General features: G+C 35.6%; 1 protein-coding gene across 1 annotated transcript; it reads left to right on the top strand.

Annotated features, from left to right (window-relative positions):
• The first annotated feature begins 5196 nt into the window (after positions 1-5196).
• On the top strand, positions 5197-13861 carry LOC107823828 (putative MO25-like protein At5g47540). The gene is made up of 11 exons (XM_075224617.1): positions 5197-5675; positions 8094-8255; positions 8534-8652; positions 9308-9382; positions 9635-9728; positions 10080-10139; positions 10849-10917; positions 12419-12517; positions 13259-13303; positions 13393-13495; positions 13581-13861. Exons 1-11 carry the CDS (start codon positions 5556-5558, stop codon positions 13655-13657), a joined length of 1023 nt encoding a protein of 340 aa, XP_075080718.1. The 5' UTR covers positions 5197-5555; the 3' UTR covers positions 13658-13861.
• The last annotated feature ends 8680 nt before the right edge of the window (positions 13862-22541 follow it).

Genomic DNA, 22541 nt, shown 5'->3' with positions numbered 1-22541 from the left:
CAGTAATATATCAGTAAAGAAATAATTGAGACTTAGTTGAATCCTTTCACTTATGGAACAATGAATACACTATAGACCATATCTTTAAATATTTAAATGTTCAGCCTAAGCACTTAGAAAGTATATGACCACATATCTAAGTTGAAATGTCTGTTGTGGTAGTAGTATAATTGTATTCTTTATCTAACCATATTAAATATGATTAAAGGGATGACACCAACCAATCAAACTTAACTTCGCAATTGCAGATAATCAAAAAAAAAATATCATACAGAGTTAAACATTGGGTTTAACTTCTCAATAGTTATTATTAAAAGAACTGCTTTTTGCAACTTTCTTGGGGTAAAATTCAGAACAACCACCCCCACTCCAAGTAATGACAACCAAAAAAAAATTCTGGCACATTTTTAAATAGAGGTTAAGACCATTTTCAACATTCAATTAAATTATAAGTTAAATATGTGTCTCAGTAACAAGCCAATGTTTGACATTAAAGCATTTAAAAAAAAAATTATCAAATAGAAAACGTAGCAGTTTCATGAACAAAGCCACGAAGGAGTAGACAAGTTGTACTTTGAAGAGTGGTACACATAAAAGCCAACGTGGGATTCTAAAACATCTTGTGACTTCTGTTCAAACACATGGGAAACATTATTGATAATTCCTTTCAATTAGTATCCTAAATTAACCACACAGATGGTTAAAGAGCCGGGCACATAAGGAAATTTGTTGCCGTATTTTAAATCTCTCGATCCGACGAAGTGTCATCTATTTTTAACACATATGACATAAAAAGAAATATGTGGCACCGTAAAAGAAAATTTGCAATCCTAATTAACTATACCATGTTTGAGCGACAAAAGCAACAGTACAAAATTAACAGTTTTATGTCGTTCTCACAACATGGTCATCTCCCCCAAATACAATTAGCAAAAAAATAAATAAATAAATAAAAAAACCAACAAATAGTAAATGAGGGATACTTTCAACACAATATTTTTTATGGAGGCAATCGAACCAGGATACAAATAACACTGCTCTGATACCAATGTTAGATTAAACCGAGGGGCGAGGATAATAAGTTGTGTATCTTTTTGACGCAGCGGATATCGTTGAACTCACCACCAAAAGAATTGCCCCAAGTCGAACTTTGAATCTCTTGGAAACAAAGTTAGAATTTCACGAACTAAGTGTCTTTTATCCTTGTGTGGTTTTTGAAGAGGAAGAAGGAAGTTTCTGTTTTCTCTTTCTTAAGGAAACTTAACGTGATTCATGTAAAAGAGAAGTTAACCCTCATTAAAAAACTGATTAATCCCATCACTGTTTAATTGTGTATGATGATTTATTTTGAGTAACTTCCTTTTACCTTATCTCTTTTAGATGGGTCGGGGCAGCCCACATGGACCGACCTAAGATCCAAACTCAATATCCAACAATTTGTGCTAGAATTCTCGTGAATAATCAGATTGGATATATAGTTACACCATTTAATAGTCAAAACTTATATTTAAAGTTATTTTATAGGGAACGGTATTACCCACTGCGATTAGGGGCGGATCTAGTAGTATAGAGAGGTGGAAAAGACTACTTTTAACTCGCGGCCGAAACTATTTATATCCAATAACCGCAAAAGTGCATAAAATTTGTATGTTTTATATAACATACATAAATATATATACAAAAAATATAAAAATATATATATATATTTTTTTGATATTATTTTAAGAGCGACTATATAGTATCTTTTCCCATAATTTTTAGCCTAAATCTGAAGTATCTGTGTAAAATTTGTTGGAATTGCTAAAACTGTTGGACTATGCAATGATTGGAACCCGAGACCCATAATTCGTGATAAAATACAATCACTGCCAAAAACAATTTGATTTAGACCAGTGATGTGTAACGACATTACTGCTACGGTTAATAAACTTTGACATATTAAGGACATCCATAAGCACAAATCTGGGAAATAAAAAGTTGGAAGTGAATAGTAAGCTTATAAATTCAAGATTTATGTCTTTCCAAAAAATAAAAATAGATGTAGAATAATAGCGGAAATTGTTCTAATGTCCGGTAGAAAAGTACTTATACGTGATTTGTGCACTAAATTAAGGATTTATTATAACAGTTGTAAATTAAAGTTAAAATTCATATCACTTAATCATGATGATTAATTATTAATAGTTTATATGTAAGAGTAAGACATATGCATTGTATTCATTAATTCGACATATTAACTTCAAATGCAGTTAAATTTATTCCATCTAAAATTTAAAGTAAAGTAAATATTTCAGAGAGGTTGACAATGGCATTACAAAGAACCCAAAGTATATCCTAACTAGAAAAGTTCGTAGCCAAATGGCAATGTAATAAAATAATAAATCTATGACTTTTCTAGCTAATTTAGTTGAAAAGTTAGGGTACCTCATTCTTTTTAATTTCAAATTTAAAAATAATAAATGGAAGAAAAAATCTTGATGTGTTTGGAGATAGGTAAGGCCAAAAATGAGTGGCCAAGCTATAGATTGTGCATGTGACTTTCCAGGTATTTTGTTTAATTGGTTGTACCCAATGTTGCAAGTGGACCAACAACTCTATTCGAAATGTATAGTTCGATTAATTTGGATTCACGTTATAGAAAATTATCATGCGTTTTCATCCAAAAAAAAAAGTTCAAAATTTCTAATGAAAACCAGTCAGTAGAGTGAAAAAGAAAGCTCCAAGTGTGACATGGAAAATAGGATTATCATACAATAACATTATTAGAAATAAATAAGAAAATTGATTTTTCTCAAATGGTAATCCTAGAAAAGTCAAAAGTTTTAATTTGATGCATGAACTTTTTGAAGTCTATGCTAAGCATTTGCCAGTAACCAAAGTCTCACTCTAATAATACTGTGAGTCTGGCTGAATTCAATCCATAAATTCGAAAAAAAGCTAAGTTCATTCCCTTTTATTATTACTACATTTGTTAAGGTTAGAGTAGTAGATTTTGTCACACACCATTTCAGATTAAAGTTAAACGAAGCTTGTTTAGATAGTTGTAATTTTTTTCAAGATTAAAGGAAACTTTCTTTTCCTCTAACTGCTAAATTTTAGTGGATATTCTTTTTTCTTATTCAGCGATTAAGGATATTCTTAAGCCAACTTTTCGTATCAAGACCAAGTCTCTGATTTGGTAATTAATGATAAATGTTCTAATACAATTGGTCCAATAACAATTAAAACAGAATACAACCCCAGGTTGATACTTGCTTGTCAATCTAACTAATTGAACAGAAAATACTTACACGCATTCGATATTTATATTAGATAGTGTATATATTGAGACATATGATCCTACATTAGATATTTAAACCAAACAATGCACTTTTAGAATTTTATTCTCAGTTTGATATCATATGTGGCACTGTATGACCGGAAAAAGAGTTTAAGAACGAAGAAATACTTAAAAAACATGTGGTCTTAAACATCTATAGCCATACAAATGTATCATTAAAAATAAAATAAAAAGTTTAAATATTAACTAATTCTAAATATAGAAATGTGCCATTTTTTAATATACTAAAAATAAAAGAACGTCATATAAAATTGAATAGAGGGAGTACTAATAAAAATAAAAATAAAATACATATTATTTGATCATGATTAAATAATAAATATGATATAACGAAATATATATTACATTTATTAATTTAATGTAAATATCGGTTGCAAGTTATGTTAAAGAAGCTTATTGTAAATACTACTTGTGTGCGTTATATTGCTAGGCCGGCCGGTTTAAGAGAGTAAAAAATAGTATTTCTTTTCAAAACAAGATTATTCAAATCAAAATTTAACAAAATTAACATTTGAGATAATTATCATATTTTCCACGAGGTTCATATATCAACAAAGGCGTAGCTAGAACTTGAACTTTATGGGTTCTAAATTTTAGGATAGCAACATTAGGTGTTAGTAACTCGATTCTAAATTTAGTTTTTGTACATATTTAGTGAATTTCTTAATACAAATATAGAGTTTGGACTAAAGTTATTGGGTTCAGCCGAACCCGTCAGTAGGATGTATATCAAGATCTAAAAGTAGCAGTTTCATAAATAATTTAAATGAAAAAACAGGAAGCTATTAACGTCGTTTTTAGCTAACTAGGCTACCAAAGAATTTAAACCTTTTGTAGGCAATTATATATTCGAATATATATGATTCTAATTTTAAAGCACCATAATTGCAGCAACGTGGCTTCTTTATGGCATGACTTGACAAGGTTGATTTATCGAAAACGACTTAGAAATTATATAATATGATGATTGATACTACAATTGCTAAACAATAAATAAAGGTTTGACCAACAATTCTTTATGCAATTCTTTTTTGTAAATTTTTCAATGTAAAGCTAAAAAGAATCCCCTAACTTTTAAGCTCTATATATATACTTCTTCTATGTAATGAACTTTTCCCATTTTCTTCTCTTTATTTTATACGAGAAATACGAGGTAAGTAACAAATTTGCTTGCTATAAATTTTAGAGTTAAGTTTTCTAACTAGTGTTCATAGTAGAAAGCTGATTGAAAGTAATAGTAATTGGTATTCTTTGATTATTTGCCTTGATCACTAAAAAATATAATAGTACATTCTTTTTTAATAGATGATAGAGTTATTCAATAAACTAGTGGTTTCCTAAATTAAATAGGATATAACCAATTTTTTTGTTTTATTAACTTGTATACTTTTCCAACTTTATTCTCTTATCAAAATATTTTTATTGAATACACAATATTACAATAATATACTGGTATTTTAGATAAAAGAAAACATATAAAAAATTATAATGAGAACTAAAAGTCAACATATGTAATATGATGGATGAAATTCATCAAATTTTAACTCAAGGTTTAGATTTAAGTTTTGAGAATAGATAAATTCTAAATAGGGAATGTTTTTCCTTTGTTAGTCCCTATCCATGAATTCAGATTAATCGGATCATTAATTCCGAATATCAAATATTTAAGAAAAAACTAAAAGGTCAAATTAGAACTTATATAGGTGATATTTTGGTAGAAAAAAGAGAAAAATGTAAAGAGGAAATGTATATGTTAACAAAAAAAAAAAAAGTAATAAGAATAGGAATTTAGCCATAGGAGAAAACAACAAATACTTGTCGACACAATTTGAACTACTCAACTGAACCCCATCATAGATCAAATCAAAGATCAAATTATTATTGTCTTCCCCAAATCCAACTCACAAACCCCATAGAAAAATACACAAAATCTTGGCCCCCCCCCCCCAAAAAAAATAAACGTAAAAAGAGAACCCATATTAAAGCCATTGAAGAACTGTAACAGAATTCAACTGTAATTGATACACAGTGTTTTTGGTGTAAAAATAAAGGCAAAATAGGAAGCTGTTTATCATCAGGAGGGAAAGGGGGCAGAGCCTCATCGGAACCACAATCAGTTGTGGTTCAGAGGCTCTCGTCCCCTATTCCATCAACTGCAGCTGTTTCTGCGAGGTCGTTTAGGGAGAATAGCTTTAGTGCTGCTGGTGATGCAAAGATGAAGGGGTTATTCAAGTCTAAACCAAAGACTCCAGTTGACCTTGTTCGTCAGACTCGTGATCTTCTTATGTTCCTTGAGCGTGCTCCTGATACTCGCGAGACCAAAAAAGATGAAAAGGTTTCATCTTTATTCTTATTTTTGCCATTAAATGTTAGCTTTTCTTGTCTTAATGTCTTTATATTTGGAGAAAAATGGACTCCATTAGAGTGGAATATATAGGGATTTGTATTGTTGATCCTAACTAGTTTGGAACTGAGACGTAGTTGATGAAAAGGTTTGATCTTTATTCTTATTTTTGCAAAAAAAAAGTTTGTTTTTCTTGTCTCAATGTTATGTATTGGGAGAAAAATGGGACTCCAATAGAGTGAAATATATAGGGATTTAGGCCTCAATAGAGTGACCAGTTTGGAATTGAGGCATATTTGATGATTGATTGATTGATTGTTTGTTACATTGTCGTGTCTTGTATTGGGAGAAGAATGGCCCCCCAATAGAGAAAAATATATAGGGATTTGTATCTTCGATTCAAACTAGTTTGGAATTGAGGTGTAGTTGATGTTTGATTAATTGACTGATTGTTGGGTTGAGATTTTTGAATTGGTTTGGTTTGTGAAATAGTGACCGGAAAAGGTCTGATCTTTATTCTTATTTTGAAAAAAAAAAATACCTTTCCTTGTATAAAAAAATGCGCCCGAATAACTAGTTTGGCGTTGAGGCATTCTTGATGTAGTTGATTGATTTTTAGGGTGAGACTTTTGAATTGGCTTAGTTGTGGATAAGTGATGTGAATGGACTATGGAGTTTGGAATGGATACAAAGGATTCATATTGCAGAGCTCAACTAGTTTGGTTTGAGATGCAGTTAATTGATTCTTATTGAAAAATGTTACCTTTCTTATGTTGTATCGGAAGAAAATGGGACTAGAATAGAGTGAAATATATAGGGATTTATGTTTTCGATCCTAACTAGTTTGGAATTGTGGCATAGTTGATGATTGATCTTTATTCTTATTTTTGCCAAAAAAAAAAAGAGTTAGTTTTTCTTTTCTCAATGTCTTGTATTGGGAGAAAATGGGACTCCAATAGAGTGAGATATATAAGGATTTATATTGTTGATCCTAACTAGTTTGGAATTGAGGCGTAGTTGATGAAAAGGTTTGATCTTTATTCTTATTTTTGCCCAAACAAAAAGTTAGTTTTCTTGTCTCAATGTCTTGTATTGGGAGAAAAATGGGACTCCAATAGAGTGAAATATGTATCTTTAATTCTCACTAGTTTGGAATTGAGATGTAGTTGATGAAAAGGTTTGACCTTTATTCTTATTTTTGCCAACAAAAAAAAATGTTAGCTTTTCTTGTCTCAATGTCTTGTATTGGGAGAAAAATGGGACTCCAATAGAGTGAAATCCATAGGGATTTATGTCGCTAATCCTGACTAGTTTGGAATTGAGGCGTAGTTGATGATTGATTGATTGATTGTTGCATTATCGTGTCTTGTATTGGGAGAAAAATGGACCCCAATAGAGCATAATATATAGTTATTTGTATCTTCGATTCAAACTAGTTTGGAATTGAGGTCTAGTTGATGATTGCCTATTGTTGGGTTGAGATTTTTGAATTGGCTTAGTTTGTGAATTAATGACCTGAAAAGGTTGATGTTTATTCTTATTTTTGAAAAAAGGAAAAATGGCTAGATAACGAGTTTGGAATTGAGGCATAGTTGACGTGATTGATTGATTTTTAGGCTGATACTTTTGAATTGGCTTAGTTGTGGATTTGTGATGTGAATGGACTATGGAGTGGAATGGATACAGAGGATTCATATAGCAGAGCTCAACTAGTTTGGTTTGAGATGCAGTTAATTGATTCTTATTGAAAAATGTTACCTTTCTTATCTTGTATCGGAAGAAAAATGGGACTCGAACAGTGTAAAATATATAAGGATTTATGTTTTCTGTCCTAACTAGTTTGGAATTGTGGAATAGTTGATGATTGATTGATTGTTGGGGTGAGACTTTTGAATTAGCTTAGCTTATGAATTAGTGATCTGAATAGAGTGGAACGGATACAGGGGATTCATAGTTGATTGTGGAACGGATGCAGGGGATTTATAGTTGATTGGTTTGGTTCAATTGTTTGAATTAGCTTGCTTTGTGAAAATTTTCACAAATGGGATAGCTTTAGTAAACCCAATTTGGATCTGGTTCATTTTCTTGTTATCAGAATTTATTTTTTAATTCTGTGGATTTGTTGATAACACCAATTGCTAAGTGAACAATGGAAGCGGTGGATAAGAGTTTTATGTGATATGCAGTAGAATTGGTAATTGAACTCAGGTGATTTCTCAAATATGTGATCTGGAGTTGTGTGTTGAATCATCAGTGATAATGCCCCTATTTTGAATGTAGCTGATATATGTTCGTTATGATTTGAGATAGATATATGGCAGTACACTTTAGTGTGAGTTATGCTTTTGCTTGATTATGTTTAGTATAGTGTTTGTTATACACTTTTTCTTCTTAACTGCATATCCGCAGATGATGGAGTTAAGCAAGTCAATCCGGGAATTAAAGATTATTCTTTACGGGAATGGCGAATCCGAGCCTCTCGCTGAGGCTTGTGCTCAGTTGACTCAAGAGTTCTTCAGAGAGAACACACTCCGGCTGATAATTACTTGTCTTCCCAATTTGAATTTAGAGGTAATTTGACGTCTTCTGTGAGTTCAGAAAGTTGCTTATGGTCGGATAGTCTCACTCTTGTCATGTCAGCTGGTCTTATGTATGGTTTTCTTTTTGCGTTTCGAGAGTGTATTATCTGGTTGTTCTCTAATTTCTCTAATTTTTAAGGTGGTTCTACTACATGTTATTTGATCAATTTTAATTGGGTTTTCACTTCTGTTAAGCCTGTTACTCTTTTGAAATCTTGTTTTTGTCTGCTCCTTATTTTTCTATAATAAAATGATGTTTCTATTTCACAGACCCGCAAAGATGCTACTCAAGTAGTAGCAAATCTGCAGAGGCAGCAGGTTCAGTCTCGGCTGATTGCTTGTGATTACTTGGAAGCAAACATTGATTTGATGGACATATTAATATTAGGGTACGCTACAGTCGACAACATGTTCAAAATGTGGTGGCTTTGTCCTACATTGTCAAATGCTTCTTGTTTATTAGTTTTCCATATTCTTTAAGTTGTTTTTGCATTTACTTTTCTGACACTGGTTTCTAATCTGTATCCATGCGAAAGCTAGGTCAGATTATTTGGATAAAAGAAATCATTTTCTATCCATAGACTTTTGGCCTAGAAGTTCTTGTTTTCCTTATACTGATTTAAAAACAAGGTTCTTGTATTCCTTTATTTTCATTCATTATTTTGTGTGTTTCTAACCCTTGTCTGCATGATCTTCTTTCGTTTGAAACACTTTCCTTTTTTGGTCCAATAGAAATATCGGCTCTACGCAATGGCAAAATTCAAAAATTAAATTCAGATATTAATTTTAGCACAGACCTTAATTTTATTTATTAGTCCAAGTGTAAGTATTTTCTGGATGTTTACAAATGTCATCTGCGTGGCTAGTCAAATTTTTTCCCATTTTGGTAGTATTTTTCCGCTGCCTTTTTGCAAGCATTTGATGTCGGAGAGCTTCTAGGAAGTTATTTTGTGGGTGCAAAAGATGTTTATGAGGATTCCTGTTGCCAATCTCTTTGTCGTGTGTTCGCTGACTTCTGATTGATCCTTTTCTCTTGTCATTTAGTTATGAGAATACAGATATGGCTTTACATTATGGTGCAATGCTGCGGGAGTGCATTCGCCACCAGAGTGTTGCAAAGTAAGCCACATGAACCTATTTAATGGGTTTTTTCGTCTTTTAGAAAACTGTCTAGAATTATTTCTTTGCTCCTTTTAAGTTTTGTTGGTGTTAGGAGATTTATTTACGTGACCTGCCGTTGAAGTAATTAGTTTCTTTCAGTAATCTCTTTCTAGTCCCTGATTTAAGGCTTGAATAGAAACAATAAAGTAGCTCTGTGCTATTGTATGGCTCTTTTTTGCTGAGAACTTACATTTATTCTTTTGTTTTTAGATATGTCTTGGAGTCTGAGCATATGAAGAAGTTTTTCGATTATATTCAGCTGCCAAATTTTGACATTGCTGCTGATGCTGCTGCCACTTTTAAGGTTGAATGCTCTTGATCAAGAATCTGGAATGAATATCGTATAGATAATCCTGTTTTCATAATTGTTATTGTCATTATAGTGGTGACCATTGAGCATTACTTAATCAATTTATATTGACTGTAAAACAAACACACTGTCTGTCTGCTTCTCCTTTGCCTTATCACGCCTCATTAAGTTGGGAAAAAAAGCAGAAAGCGAAGTCATTTTGCTACTTAAAATTAGAAAATATTTAAGAAGTAAATGCATAGGGACAAAATGGCTTTGGAAAGTTATAGCTTTTGCTGTTCCATAGGGACTAAGTTATCATGACTATTGCGGCATTATCCTGACTGGCTTATATTTCTTGGTCAGGAACTCTTGACAAGGCACAAATCAACAGTAGCTGAATTTCTTTCGAAGAATTATGACTGGGTAATGGAAGTTAATTATTTTGAGAAGTGTTTCTATTGAACGTGTGCAGGCATATTGTTTGAACCATATATTTTTTTCTTTCGAAGAATTATGCTGCTTGTGGCTTTATTTTCACATATATACATAATGCTTGCAAGCTACTTCTTCAGTACTAGTTCCGCTTACACTATTAAGTTCTTTGTTAAAATTACATGATTGTAAAGTCATCTTTTTCGCTCTTGAGTGTTTCATGGCAATGTATTATCCCGTTGGCAATAGTATTATAATCCTAAATTGTGGACCTTATTCTTGTTGCTCCATTTGTCTATTGCATCCAGGTTTTTGAAGTTGAGGGAAGGGGTGAAAACAGAAAAGATCAATTGTAATTATCCAAAGGAAACTGAAAATTATCTTGCATCTTTGAGGGTTAAGGATATTTTCAGATCAACTACTTCCAACTTTCAATTGTTTTATCAGAGACCGACCCCCCCACCCCCTCACCCCCACCCCCAAAAAAAAAAAAATTAATAAAAGGAACCACTGTTGTTTTATTTGCATTAGTGGGAGTTAGTGAACTGATACACAGATATGTTCAGAAGTTGCAGGGAATATTTTGTTTTTCATTTGTAATAGCTGTTTCTTGTGTTCTTTTTGGGTTGCTTGTGAATGACTTGTTAGTAGTTCTGGGAAATGTTTTTGGTAACTTATACACCTTCTGGTTTGGTTTCAGTTTTTCACAGAGTATAACTCAAAGCTGCTTGAGTCTAGTAACTACATCACTAGAAGACAAGCTGTCAAGGTAAGGGATTTGGCCCCTCTTGATGTGGACATATTCTGTCGAATAGTATATAGTTCCGGGCATGAGTTTTGTTTCTTTGGAATCTCTCACATTTTGCAAAGAATCTCAGTGTAAGTTTGGTATGTTACATTATGAATCATTGAGGTAAAAAGTGCATTTCTTTCCTTAAATCCTCCAGATCTTACACAAACAAGATGTTTTGGTGACTTGAATGTTATCTGCATTTTGTGGAAGAGCTTTTCCTTTCTTTTCTTTTCTTACCTTTTCTTCGCTCAGGGATGTTCGTTTACTGTTTTGTTATGAATTCTTTAGAAAATACATATCTAATGTGCATTTTAGGTTGAGAACTGGGAGGGAATCCTCTTTTTCATATTAAGAAGGAAATAGTAGGAAGGTATTATTCTATACAAGGCACACCAGATATGAAACAGTGAAGGGCTGGAATGTTTACTGTTATGTCTGTCTATAAGGTGGTATGATCGTCGATTGCAGTAAACTAAGGGCTCTGGAAGATTATATGGAGGAGCAAAGCCCCTTTAACGGTGGCTGGTTTCTGCTGGCTGGCTACTCATGAAGCTCGATTGACATAAACATTTTGGAAACAAGGGAGTTTTGTATTTTTTTTAATTGTGTTGGGAGGCATGATGAATATTACTTATTTGCCGCTGCATGGTGTGGTGGCAATGTTGTGAAGTTTATTTCTAAATCTTTGTGGATGGAATTGGGTTATGCCAATGTTGTAAAGAACGCTCTCTCATGCTGGTCAGGCGGGAGAGTGAAAAAGACAGTAGAAGCATATGGAATATCGTTCCGTCATGTATATTTTGGTTTATATTTTGATGAAAGGAATCAGAGATTTTTGAAGGAAAAGCTGAACCACTACATAGGCTTAAATATATAAATGCTTGTCCTTTTTTGGCTTTTTGGTGTAATATGGAAAATATAAAATAATATGGTTTACTCATATCCTTTCATTAGTGCGAATTTTGTGAAGTACGGTTATGACTTTTTGTTACTGTACATATTTAGCACTTTCACTATGCCATTAGAGGAATAAAAATTTTGGCAACTTATTCAAAAAAAATAAAAAATGCAAAAAAGGACGAATAAGGAGGAAGTTAGGAGTTTTCACATGCCAGTGGAATCGTTCTGTAGATTGTTTTCATGATTGGGAGCAGAACCTGTGATTTCGAAGACAGTTTCCGGCAGTTCAAATAGCATTTTTACTTATCTTGGTTCCTACTGAGAAATAAAATGAATAATTGCTTCTTTGTGCCACATCATATTCAAGCGCACTGCTCCTTTGTAAAATTCTTCTTTATAAATCTTATAATGTCGTTTTTACTTCTTCAAGATAAGTAGATATTTAAGCACATTATGTATTTTGGCAGTAGTCTCTCAAATTTCATGTTCAGGATACTTGTGACGTTTAGCTTTAAAGAACCCACATTTAAAAATTTCTTCTTTCTAAATCCTTGTAATGTCTGCTTTACTGTTGCAGCTCTTGGCAGATATGCTGTTGGACCGCTCAAATTCTGCTGTAATGGCACGTTATGTTAGCTCAAGAGACAACTTGAGGATTCTTATGAATCTACTCAGGGTATTGATCACCTTCCCTCTTACTTGCTATCACTTTTGTTTGTTTTAGAGTTCCGCAGGTGCAGTTACTTCCATTTGATGGGTGGAAAATGCGGTATTGGGTTAAATTTAGACATGTTGACCTGCCAAAAACTGTTACGCCTTCGACGTTTTTAAGATGTATTAGAAAATTGAAAAAGAAGTGGAAAACAAAATTCATTATCCCAACTTTAAAGCCGCCCATTATAGAGTATGGAAAACTGTATCTTAACTTCTTGAGATACCTGGTTAGGGTCAGAAAATTACGGGTTCAAACTGCCAGTCCTAGCCGAGGGTCTATCGGAGACAGCCTTTCTATCTCCACAAGGTAGGGGTAAGGTATGAGTAAACACTAACCTCCCCTGACCCCACATGTGGAATTATACCGGGTTTGTTCTTGTCGTCGTTGTTGTAAACTGCCACTCCTAAATTTTATCTGTGACTATCCAGTAGTAGACGGATAATTGTTTAAATGAACAACCTGTGGTGTAGAGTGTCACTTACTAGTTGACCTTGCAAACCATGATATAGACATTTTCTGTGCATATGAACAAAGATATGCTGCAGGATAAAGTATGTAGGTTTTACAAATATGGGAAAGTATAAGGCTCTTTTCTCGTCACTTCAGCTGACGTGAGAATCCTAACATCAGCGAGTCTTTAACAAATGTTCTTAAATGGTATCGCTATCACCTGATGTTGATTGCTGAATTCTTCTTTGGCAGGAGTCAAGCAAAAGTATCCAAATAGAAGCGTTTCATGTCTTCAAGGTACCCTAGTGGTTTTGGCATTCTTTTAAATATCAGCTCGTTAACTCCGTTGTCAAATGCTTTGTGTCTGACCTTTGAATGCTTTGCAGCTATTTGCCGCAAATCACAATAAGCCTCCAGATATTGTTAGCATCCTTATTGCTAACAGAAGCAAACTACTTCGTCTCTTTGCCGATTTTAAGACTGACAAAGGTATGAAACACAATAAAAAGGAGCAGACCGCGTCTTTTGAAAGCATGCTTCACCATTGTCCTTAATCGTCTTTTCTTGTCTGCAGAGGACGAGCAGTTTGAGGCCGATAAAGCGCAAGTTGTTAAAGAAATCGCAGCCCTTGAACCCAAGGAAATCAAATAAATTGCAGCCCTTGGACAAGGAATGCTGTTGAACTCGGCACTAGTTATTTTTCTGAGTTGTTGAGTTTGTGTTGTATCTTTAATACCAAAAAATGGTGTTTCTGTACTGAGAAGTGTTTATTGGACTACTAGCTCTTAGTTTTCAAGAACACAAAATTTCATTGAATCTTCACCTGTTTTTGGCAGTGCCATTTCTTCTCATTCATTTCTGGTCTTTCACATTTCTGCCTATTGAATCTTTTTTCAGTTCTTACATATATAGTTATTTGAATATTGCTATCTTAGGTTTGAGTAGCTTTATTTACCTTGCAGTGGCGGACACAAGAGTCCGCGGATTCGTGACATTATAAATATGTACAATAAACAAGTATAGATATGTGACATTATAAATATGTACAATAAACCAGTACAAATAGAGTTAGATATACATCTTGAAACTTGCTCTGTCTAACTTATAATCATATTGTCTGAATTTTAGATCTGTCACTATTTTGCATACTACGTAATATCTTTTTTTTGTATATGCCAAAAGAAAGGACATAAGCAATCTTTCACTTTCTCCATTTTTCTCTTTTGTGGTAGTATTTCATTATGTCTCTTTCTCAATTCTAGACCATTCATAATTGTAATCTTGTGTACACACGACACGTGCACTCGGATTAAACAAATGCCATATTAACTTTTCATCTCAAAGAGCGTTATTTCTAGTTGTTTTTTGTTTAATGTATTTGTGTATATATTTTATATGCCATCAGTATATAAAATGTACTTTATTTGTTTGTTTTTTGTCGTGGCCAAACGCACATGCAAGTATATGCGGTTGTCAAGTAATAAAGTGATTGAAAGTTGGATGTCGAATCCACGAGGACTTGTGGTTAACTATTAACTAAATTAGACTATCCTAATTAATTTAACAATAATTAAACCCAAAAGCATTTGATTATAAAGTAATTAAAATAAAAAGAAAATAAATAATGAACTCTGAACAAAGGAAAAACAGATTTTTGTATGTTATTAGTGTGATGAAAACGATCTAGGGTTACGGGCTATCTAATATTCCTATTGTGTTCTTCAATTGAATTGACTAATGATTTTGTCTAGTTTATTGGTTGACAGGGTTAATATTGCTCATAAGAATCTATCTAGTTCTTACTTGCCTGTTTAAGTTAATCTAACGCCTATATGTCTATGGAATTAGAACTAACAAGAACGCATTTACAATTCCTGTACATCAACCAAGCAAGACAATTGGGTATATGTCTATCCTAATCGCAAATCCGTTCCCCGATGCCCAAGTTCAAGAATTTGCCCTACTCAATCCTATATGCAATCTAGAATTTTCACTTTCGAGTTCAACTCTAGATTCATAGATAGTATTCGGTTGGTGATCAAGCAATCAAATAATTAAGCGCAGGATTGAATAAATAAACTAATATGATAAATCAATAAATCAAAATCAATATTCGAATAACAATTGTCGTGAAAGAACCGCACCCCTAGAACGTGAAATTTAGCTCCACATAGACATGGTAGCCAAACAACAAGTCATACAAAAAAACATAAAAATTACTAAGTTTGGTGAAAGAAAAATGAAACCCGGCCTCCACGTCGGCTCTGTGCTCTCCCTTGGTCAAAAGTTCCTCTAAAAACGTCCCCTCCCTCCAAAAATAAGCTTATAACCCTTTTTATACATGTTGGGGCATGTAGGATTGAAATCACCAAGTCCCAGGCGAATTAGGACGAAATCCGCCCTGGGGCATCACACAAACCTGGACAGTGAACTTTTTAGCCTGCTGTCAACGACGTTTTGGTTGGCGCCTAGTGCGAACCTGGGCACCAAAGTCATACTTCCTCCAAATTCTTCCGTTATTATTTCAATATGTACGCAAACTTTCCAAATCACTTTCAGTTGACTCCTATACATAACGAGACATAATACAAGGCAACATAGATTTTTAGCCAAATATCACGTTTACCTTTCATCGTATTCCTTCCTAAAACCGGTCCAAAATGTCGGTAGTGCATTTATTTTTCCGAGTAGAATACATAGTTATGTTCTTTTTCTTATTTAAATGAACATTTTTTTGAATACGTTTTATGTTAAATTTTGCAGTTTTAATTTGCCATATAAAGTGTATAGGACAAAATCCGCCCTAGAATTTTTAGGGTAATATAGCATTAAGGAAAGAGTCAGTCGAGGTCGGCTAGGGAGACGCGAGATTCGTGGTCAAGATGTAAACAATGACCGAGGTCGAGCACCGCTGACAGAGCAGTAACGATTAGTTTTTGAAATAGGATATTAAAGAGAATATTCTAGAGATATGTCTCAAATAAATAAGGAAAAAGGAGAAGGAAGAGGGGCATGTAATATTCATTGTGATAAGAGCACACTTTACAAAAAGATTCTCTCTCTCTCGTAAAGATACAAAGACTATATTTTTATCAAGATTCTTGCCCATATTATTCCACACTTTTTTACCAGATCCGAGAATAGTTCGAGCAAATCTTGGATTTATCTGTCATTCATCATTGTTAGGAGCAATATTTGACCAATCCATCCTTTATTGGGCGAATCATTCCTCATATTTACTTAAATGTCATTTATTGCTAGTTACACCTCCATTATTGCTCATACTTTATGAATATTTTGTGCTTATCATTATCAACACTTCACTGGATCTGTCCCATCTCTCATACGTTTTCAAGATTCGCATCTAGAGTTATTATCATTAACTAGATTTAACCCGTTATTACATAAATTTAATAGTTTAGCAGAAAGTTATACCTTTTCGTCAAACAATTTGGCGTTGTCTGTAGGAATTATCTATTTAACTCCTTTAGTTTCTTCTAGATATACAATCGACACTGGTTACTAACGTTAAAAAAAAAAAAACAAGAACCTTTTTCTTTTTGCATACATAGATCTAATATGGCAGGTAACAAAGAAGAAATAACGAGAATAATGAGTGACCTCCCAACCAACCTCATGAACATCATCAATGAGAGCTCTGAAGTAGTGGACGAGGACATAACGCCTAATGCCTCCCCCAAGCGAGGTGGGTCACCCCCTCCCTACTGTAGTATCACAAAATATCTTGGTAAGACAGCCTCCACATCCGTGGTAGAAGAGGCGCCGCCAGCAATAAAGAAGCTCCTTGAGGCCTGGCTAACTGATATGCTGACCAGCATCCTCCATAAGCTCGTTTGGGATACGACCACAGAAAATGCAAGAACTTGTGTTATACCACTAGTGGACGAGCAACATGATCAACTTCCTCCTCCTCCCGCAACGACAGGTATTACTCACAATGTTGTTAGCAATGCAGGTGATGACGCTCTCACGACCATTTTGAAATGGATGGAGGAAATGGAAAATGAGAACAAAGCACTTCGGGACCAAATGAGAGAACACCAAGAAAGGGTCAATAAAATACCGGGCGCTCCTAAGCTCTTGCCGAAGAGAGATGTCGGTTGGTTCGTCGAGCAACCATACAGTGATAGTGCCGCCCCACATGCCATACCAAAGACCTTTAAAATGCCGTCCTATCTAAAAATATGCGATGGTACAACCGACCTCGAAGATCATGTGACTCACTACGTCACCGCCGTGAAAGGCAATGATCTCGCCAACGAACAAGTATCCTCCATTCTGCTAAAGAAATTCGGTGAGACACTCAAGGGAAGCACGTTAACCTGGTATTCACAACTTCATGCACGTTCCATTGAAACCTTTGAGAAAATGGCCGATAAGTTCGTAACGGCCCATGCCGGGGCCAAGAAGACCGAGCAAGAGTAAACGACATCTTTGATATTAAACAGTATCCAGGAGAGGGGCTGAGGGACTTCCTCGCCCGTTTTAACCGAGTAAGAATGACCTTGTCAAATGTATCGGAAGGAATGACGGTAGCAACTTTTCAAAGCAGGCTGAGCATAAATGGTTCAAGGGCAACAAGAAAGTTATTAAGTCGACTTATGAACCCCCCAACGACTTGGGACGAAATACATAATGCATATTGCGCTGAAGTCCGAACAGACGAGGACGACCTCAATGGGCCGACCCATTGACTGACCTCGGTGCAAGAAGAATCCAGGAAAGATCGAAGAAATAATACCATAAGAGATCCCGCAACCTCATGACCCAACCGGGAATGACATCTCCCATATGTCAGAACCACCGCTGCATCCTTATCTAACCATGAATAAGGGCAACCCCGATCAAGAACAGGGACTCACCGAAACAAGAGAGGTATGCCCCATTTACTATCCGCTCACAATTTTTGTGTGTCACCTACAGAGATAGTCTACGCCTTGGAGAAACTCGGACCAAAGGTGAAGTGGCCACAAAAGATGAGGTTAGACCCGAATACCAAAAAATCAAATGCCCTCTGCGAGTTCCATCAAGAGCGAGGACACAAAACCAAAGATTGCATCGCCCTAAGACAGGAGGTCGTAAACATGCTACGACAAGGACACCTCAAAGAATTGCTGAGCGATCGGGGAAGAACCAACTTTTCCAGAGGAAGTGAACAACATCAAGGGCCACCGAAACCACCCTCGCCGGCTTGCACCATCCACATGATCATCGGTGGCGGGGATGACACTTCCATCAACAGTGTGAAGTTCACCACAACCCACAAGCTCAAACGGTCGATCACCCACGAACAGTTTGATGAACTTGAAGAAAGTATTATCTTCGATAAGTCAGATACCAACGATTTGGCTTTCCCTCACTATGATGCTCTTGTTATCACTTTACGAATTTTAGATACTGACGTAAGACAGATTATGGTAGACGATGGAAGCATCACATGTATTATCCATCCTCGAGTACTTGCACAAATGAAACTCGAGGACAAGATAATGACGCGCTGCATCACACTAACAGGTCTTAACAATGCAGTTGAGCGAACATCCGGCAATATCACACTCCCCGTCCTAGCAGGTGGAGTCACTCTGGAAACCACATTCCATATCATAAACCAGGACACAACATACAATGCAATAATAGGGCGACCATGGATACACACCATGAGAGCATTCCCTATGGCTTGTAAAAAGTCATCAAATTCCTAACTCCATGGGGAATTTTCAGTATACGAGGGGAGCAACGCACGTCCCAGGAATGCTACCACTTCGCTTTAGACTGTACGGCCACCCAACAAACAAAGGATAAATAAAAAAAGGCATAGCAATCAACAGGGTTGAGGTCAATGTGCGATGACAGCGAGGACGTCATCAAAGACCCTGATATGGTCGAGGCCGCAGGATCGACCATACAGGACCTCGACCCCATTCAGTTAGACAGCAACGACCACAACAAAAAAGCTTACATCGGCTGCAAACTTCAGGAACCGGGTAAGTTTCATGAATTTTTAACTGCTAACGCAGACTTGTTTGCTTTTAGCCATGCATATATGCTAGGTATCCCAAAGGAGATCGCCATACACAAATTAAACGTCGATCCATTCCACCCCCGGTACGTCAGGTTATGCGTAAGTTCAACTTCGCAATCAATGATGCAGTACGCAAATGTCATGACCCAAATTCTAACCTGTCGTGATGGCGCCTATCACAAAACTAGGCAAGCCGAAAATCTCAATAAACCATAATTTCTTTAAGTTTGAAAATATAATATTTAAATTAAATTCACAAATCCTACAAATACCGATACAACCACTCCCAAAACCTGGTGTCACTAAGTACATGAGCATCTAATATGATTACAAATATGGAAAATACGGTCCATAATAGTCTGAGATCAAATACAGTAAACAAGGAGATAGGGAAGGAGAGGCAAGGTCTGCGAAACACGGCAGCTACCTCAGAATCTCCTAAAATCAGATGTGCGAAAGAATCAACACCCGCTATGTCCGGGAATACCTGGTTCTGCACACGAAGTGCAGGGTGTAGTATGAGTACAACCAACTCAGCAAGTAATAATAATAAATAAAGAACTGAAGATAGTGACGAGAAACATAGTTATAGTTCACTTTCAGTAATTCCAACAAAGAATAGACATGCTTTCAAATCTGGCAGTTTAAGTCAAATTAATTTTATACAATTCAAATTCATGTAATCCGGATATAAATCCTTCAGAGATTTCACAACAATGACAGCTAGCAACCAAGTGCAATAACAAATGCAAAGCAAGTACACCCTCTCAGGCAACAGTCACTCAACTTATCACAACATCTTAATCACTCGGCTCTCGGCCCTCAGCACTCACACTCAATGGGTACCCGCGCTCACTGGGGGTGTACAGACTCCGAAGGGGCTCCTACAGCCCAAGCGCTATAATCTGCACAGACAACTCACGTGTTGCACGGACAACTCACGTGCTATAGTATAAATATCTGAATCCGCACAGACAACTCACGTGCCATAGTATAATACAAGGATCCGCATGGACAACTCACGTGTTGCACGGACAACTCGCGTACTATAATATAATATCTCACAATCAGGCCTTCGGCCTCACTCAGTCACAAATCTCTCCAGTCTCTCGGGCTCTCAATAATCAAGAAATCAGTCCAAACAACAATGATATGATTCATCAATAATGAACAATAGAGACTGAGATAAAATAAACAAGTAAACTGTGACGGAGTACAAAACAACAATTAGCAAATAATTCAACAAGTACGCGACCTATGTGGGTCCCAACAGTACCATCACGTAGTCTAAGCATGATTTCTAACATGATTTACAGTTAAATTTCTTCAACACATAGAGAACATATAGCTAACAATAAGTTATTCAATTTTATAGTTTTATGGGATGGACCAAGTCACAATCCCCTCGGTGCACGCCCACACGCCCGTCACCTAGCATGTGCGTCACCTTCAAAATAATCACATGACACAAAATTCCGGGGTTTCATACCCTCTGGACCAGATTTAAAACTGTTACTTACCTCAAGCCGTGAAATTCTTATTCTGCAATGTCCTTTCCTCTTGAATTGACCTCCAAACACCTCGAATCTAGTCATAAATAATTTGTTCCAGTCAATAAAATTCATTGGAATTAATTCCATAAGAAAATGCTAATTTTTCATAAAAATCCAAAATTAGCTCAAAATTCGCTAGTGGGGCCCACGGCTCGGAACTTGACAAAAGTTATAAAATCTGAAAGCCCATTCAACCACGAGTCTACCCATACCAATTTTACCAAAATACGACCTCAACTAGACCCTCAAATTCCCAATTTAAACCAAGAGGTTTTTCTAATCTTTCCAACTTAATTCACCCATTAAATGTTAAAAACAACCATGGATTCGAGTAATTTGACCAATAATGAGTTAAGAACACTTACCCCGCCGTTTTTCTTGAAAATCTCCCAAAAATCGCCCCTTCTTGAGCTCCAATCCATCAAAAATGGAAAATGGGACGAATTCCCATTTTCAGAACTTAAACTTTATGTCCAGACCTCTCTTCTATGCGACCGCGGACCAAGTCAAGCGATCGTGAAGCACACATTTCCACTGACAAAAATTGACCCTATGAGATCGCGCAGCACAAAAGAGACTGCCCCCAAATTTGGCCTTTTGCGAACGCGGTTGACCCCAAGCGAATGCGGAACACTGCCTCTCAAACCTACGCGAACGCGTTCAGACCCACGCGATCGTATAAAGTAATTTCCTCCCCTCATCCACTGCTCAAATCTAGGGCTGTTTATCGGGCGGATTGGGCGGTTAATTGCTCTTAACGGTTTGGCTTAACGGTTATCGGCTTTTAAATGTATTAATTCGCTAGCCACCCGATAAGATATCGGGCGGATTGGTATCGGTTTAGGTCTTATCGGGCGGTTTATCGGCCTAATTCAATCTATATTGCGTGCATTAATTGTTTGTTGACCGCCTAGCATACAAATTCAGAATAGGAAATTATACATTGAGTCCAGACATACATGTCTGTTAATGCCTACAGAAGAATGATGTAGTGTGTCATGTGTTGTAGAGTAAAAAAAAAGTAGAACACATTGTAGGCTAGATTACATCCCAAAGCAGACTACATATGAGTCCAGACATACATGTATGTTAACACCTACCATTAAATCCCAAAGCAGACTACATTACATGAGTCCAGACATACATATGTCTGTTAACGCCTAGCATACAAATTCAGAATAGAAAATTCTAGTCTATATTCAAAGTGAGTCCAAGATACATATTTCAAAATGATTAATCCATAAGTGAGCAGACTTCATAGAAACGTTTGGCCTGCAGCTAACGCCTAACAGTGCTTGAATTTATGCAGCTTCAAAGTTCAAATAACAACTTCAAATTTCTAACTTAAACTCTCAACCAGGCATTTCACGCTATATCATTAACCATACAAATAACACCGAGCAAAAGGCAGTTATGTATAGAAATAGGGATGGATTATAAGCAGTAAACAATTTACAGGAAACGCATATGCGCTATTTCCCCAGAACATAATTCAAGACAGTACTATCGTCAATATTGTGGGATAAAAGTTGTGGCACAACACTGTTGTTCTTCTATTAAACATAGACAACAAGCATTAGTTTTAAAAAATAAAAGCAGAGGTGAACCATAGACAGCAGCTTAAATAATCTTATAGTAGGGTGGGAGAATAAGCTAAGCTAATAGCTGGAAGAAGTGGAAGAAGTGGAAGAGTTTTTGATATTTAATATATATATATATATATTCTTAACGGATTAACGGATTATCCGTTAAGAAAATTGAATAATCCACCCCCAAACTGATAAGCCGTTAATAAAAAAATTTCAATCTGTTTCCCGTCCGTTAAACCGTTAACCCGATACTAATAAGCCATTAAGCTTCGGTTTTCGGGTTCGGTTCGGTTTTGAACACCCCTGCTCAAATCCTTCTACGCGAACGCGACCTCATCCATGCGTTCGCG

This window comes from Nicotiana tabacum, chromosome 11 (genome assembly GCF_000715075.1).
Source record: "Nicotiana tabacum cultivar K326 chromosome 11, ASM71507v2, whole genome shotgun sequence".
Classification (NCBI taxonomy): domain Eukaryota; kingdom Viridiplantae; phylum Streptophyta; class Magnoliopsida; order Solanales; family Solanaceae; genus Nicotiana; species Nicotiana tabacum.
The sequence above is the reverse complement of the archived record's forward strand: the minus strand, read 5'-3'. Positions and strand labels throughout refer to the sequence as shown.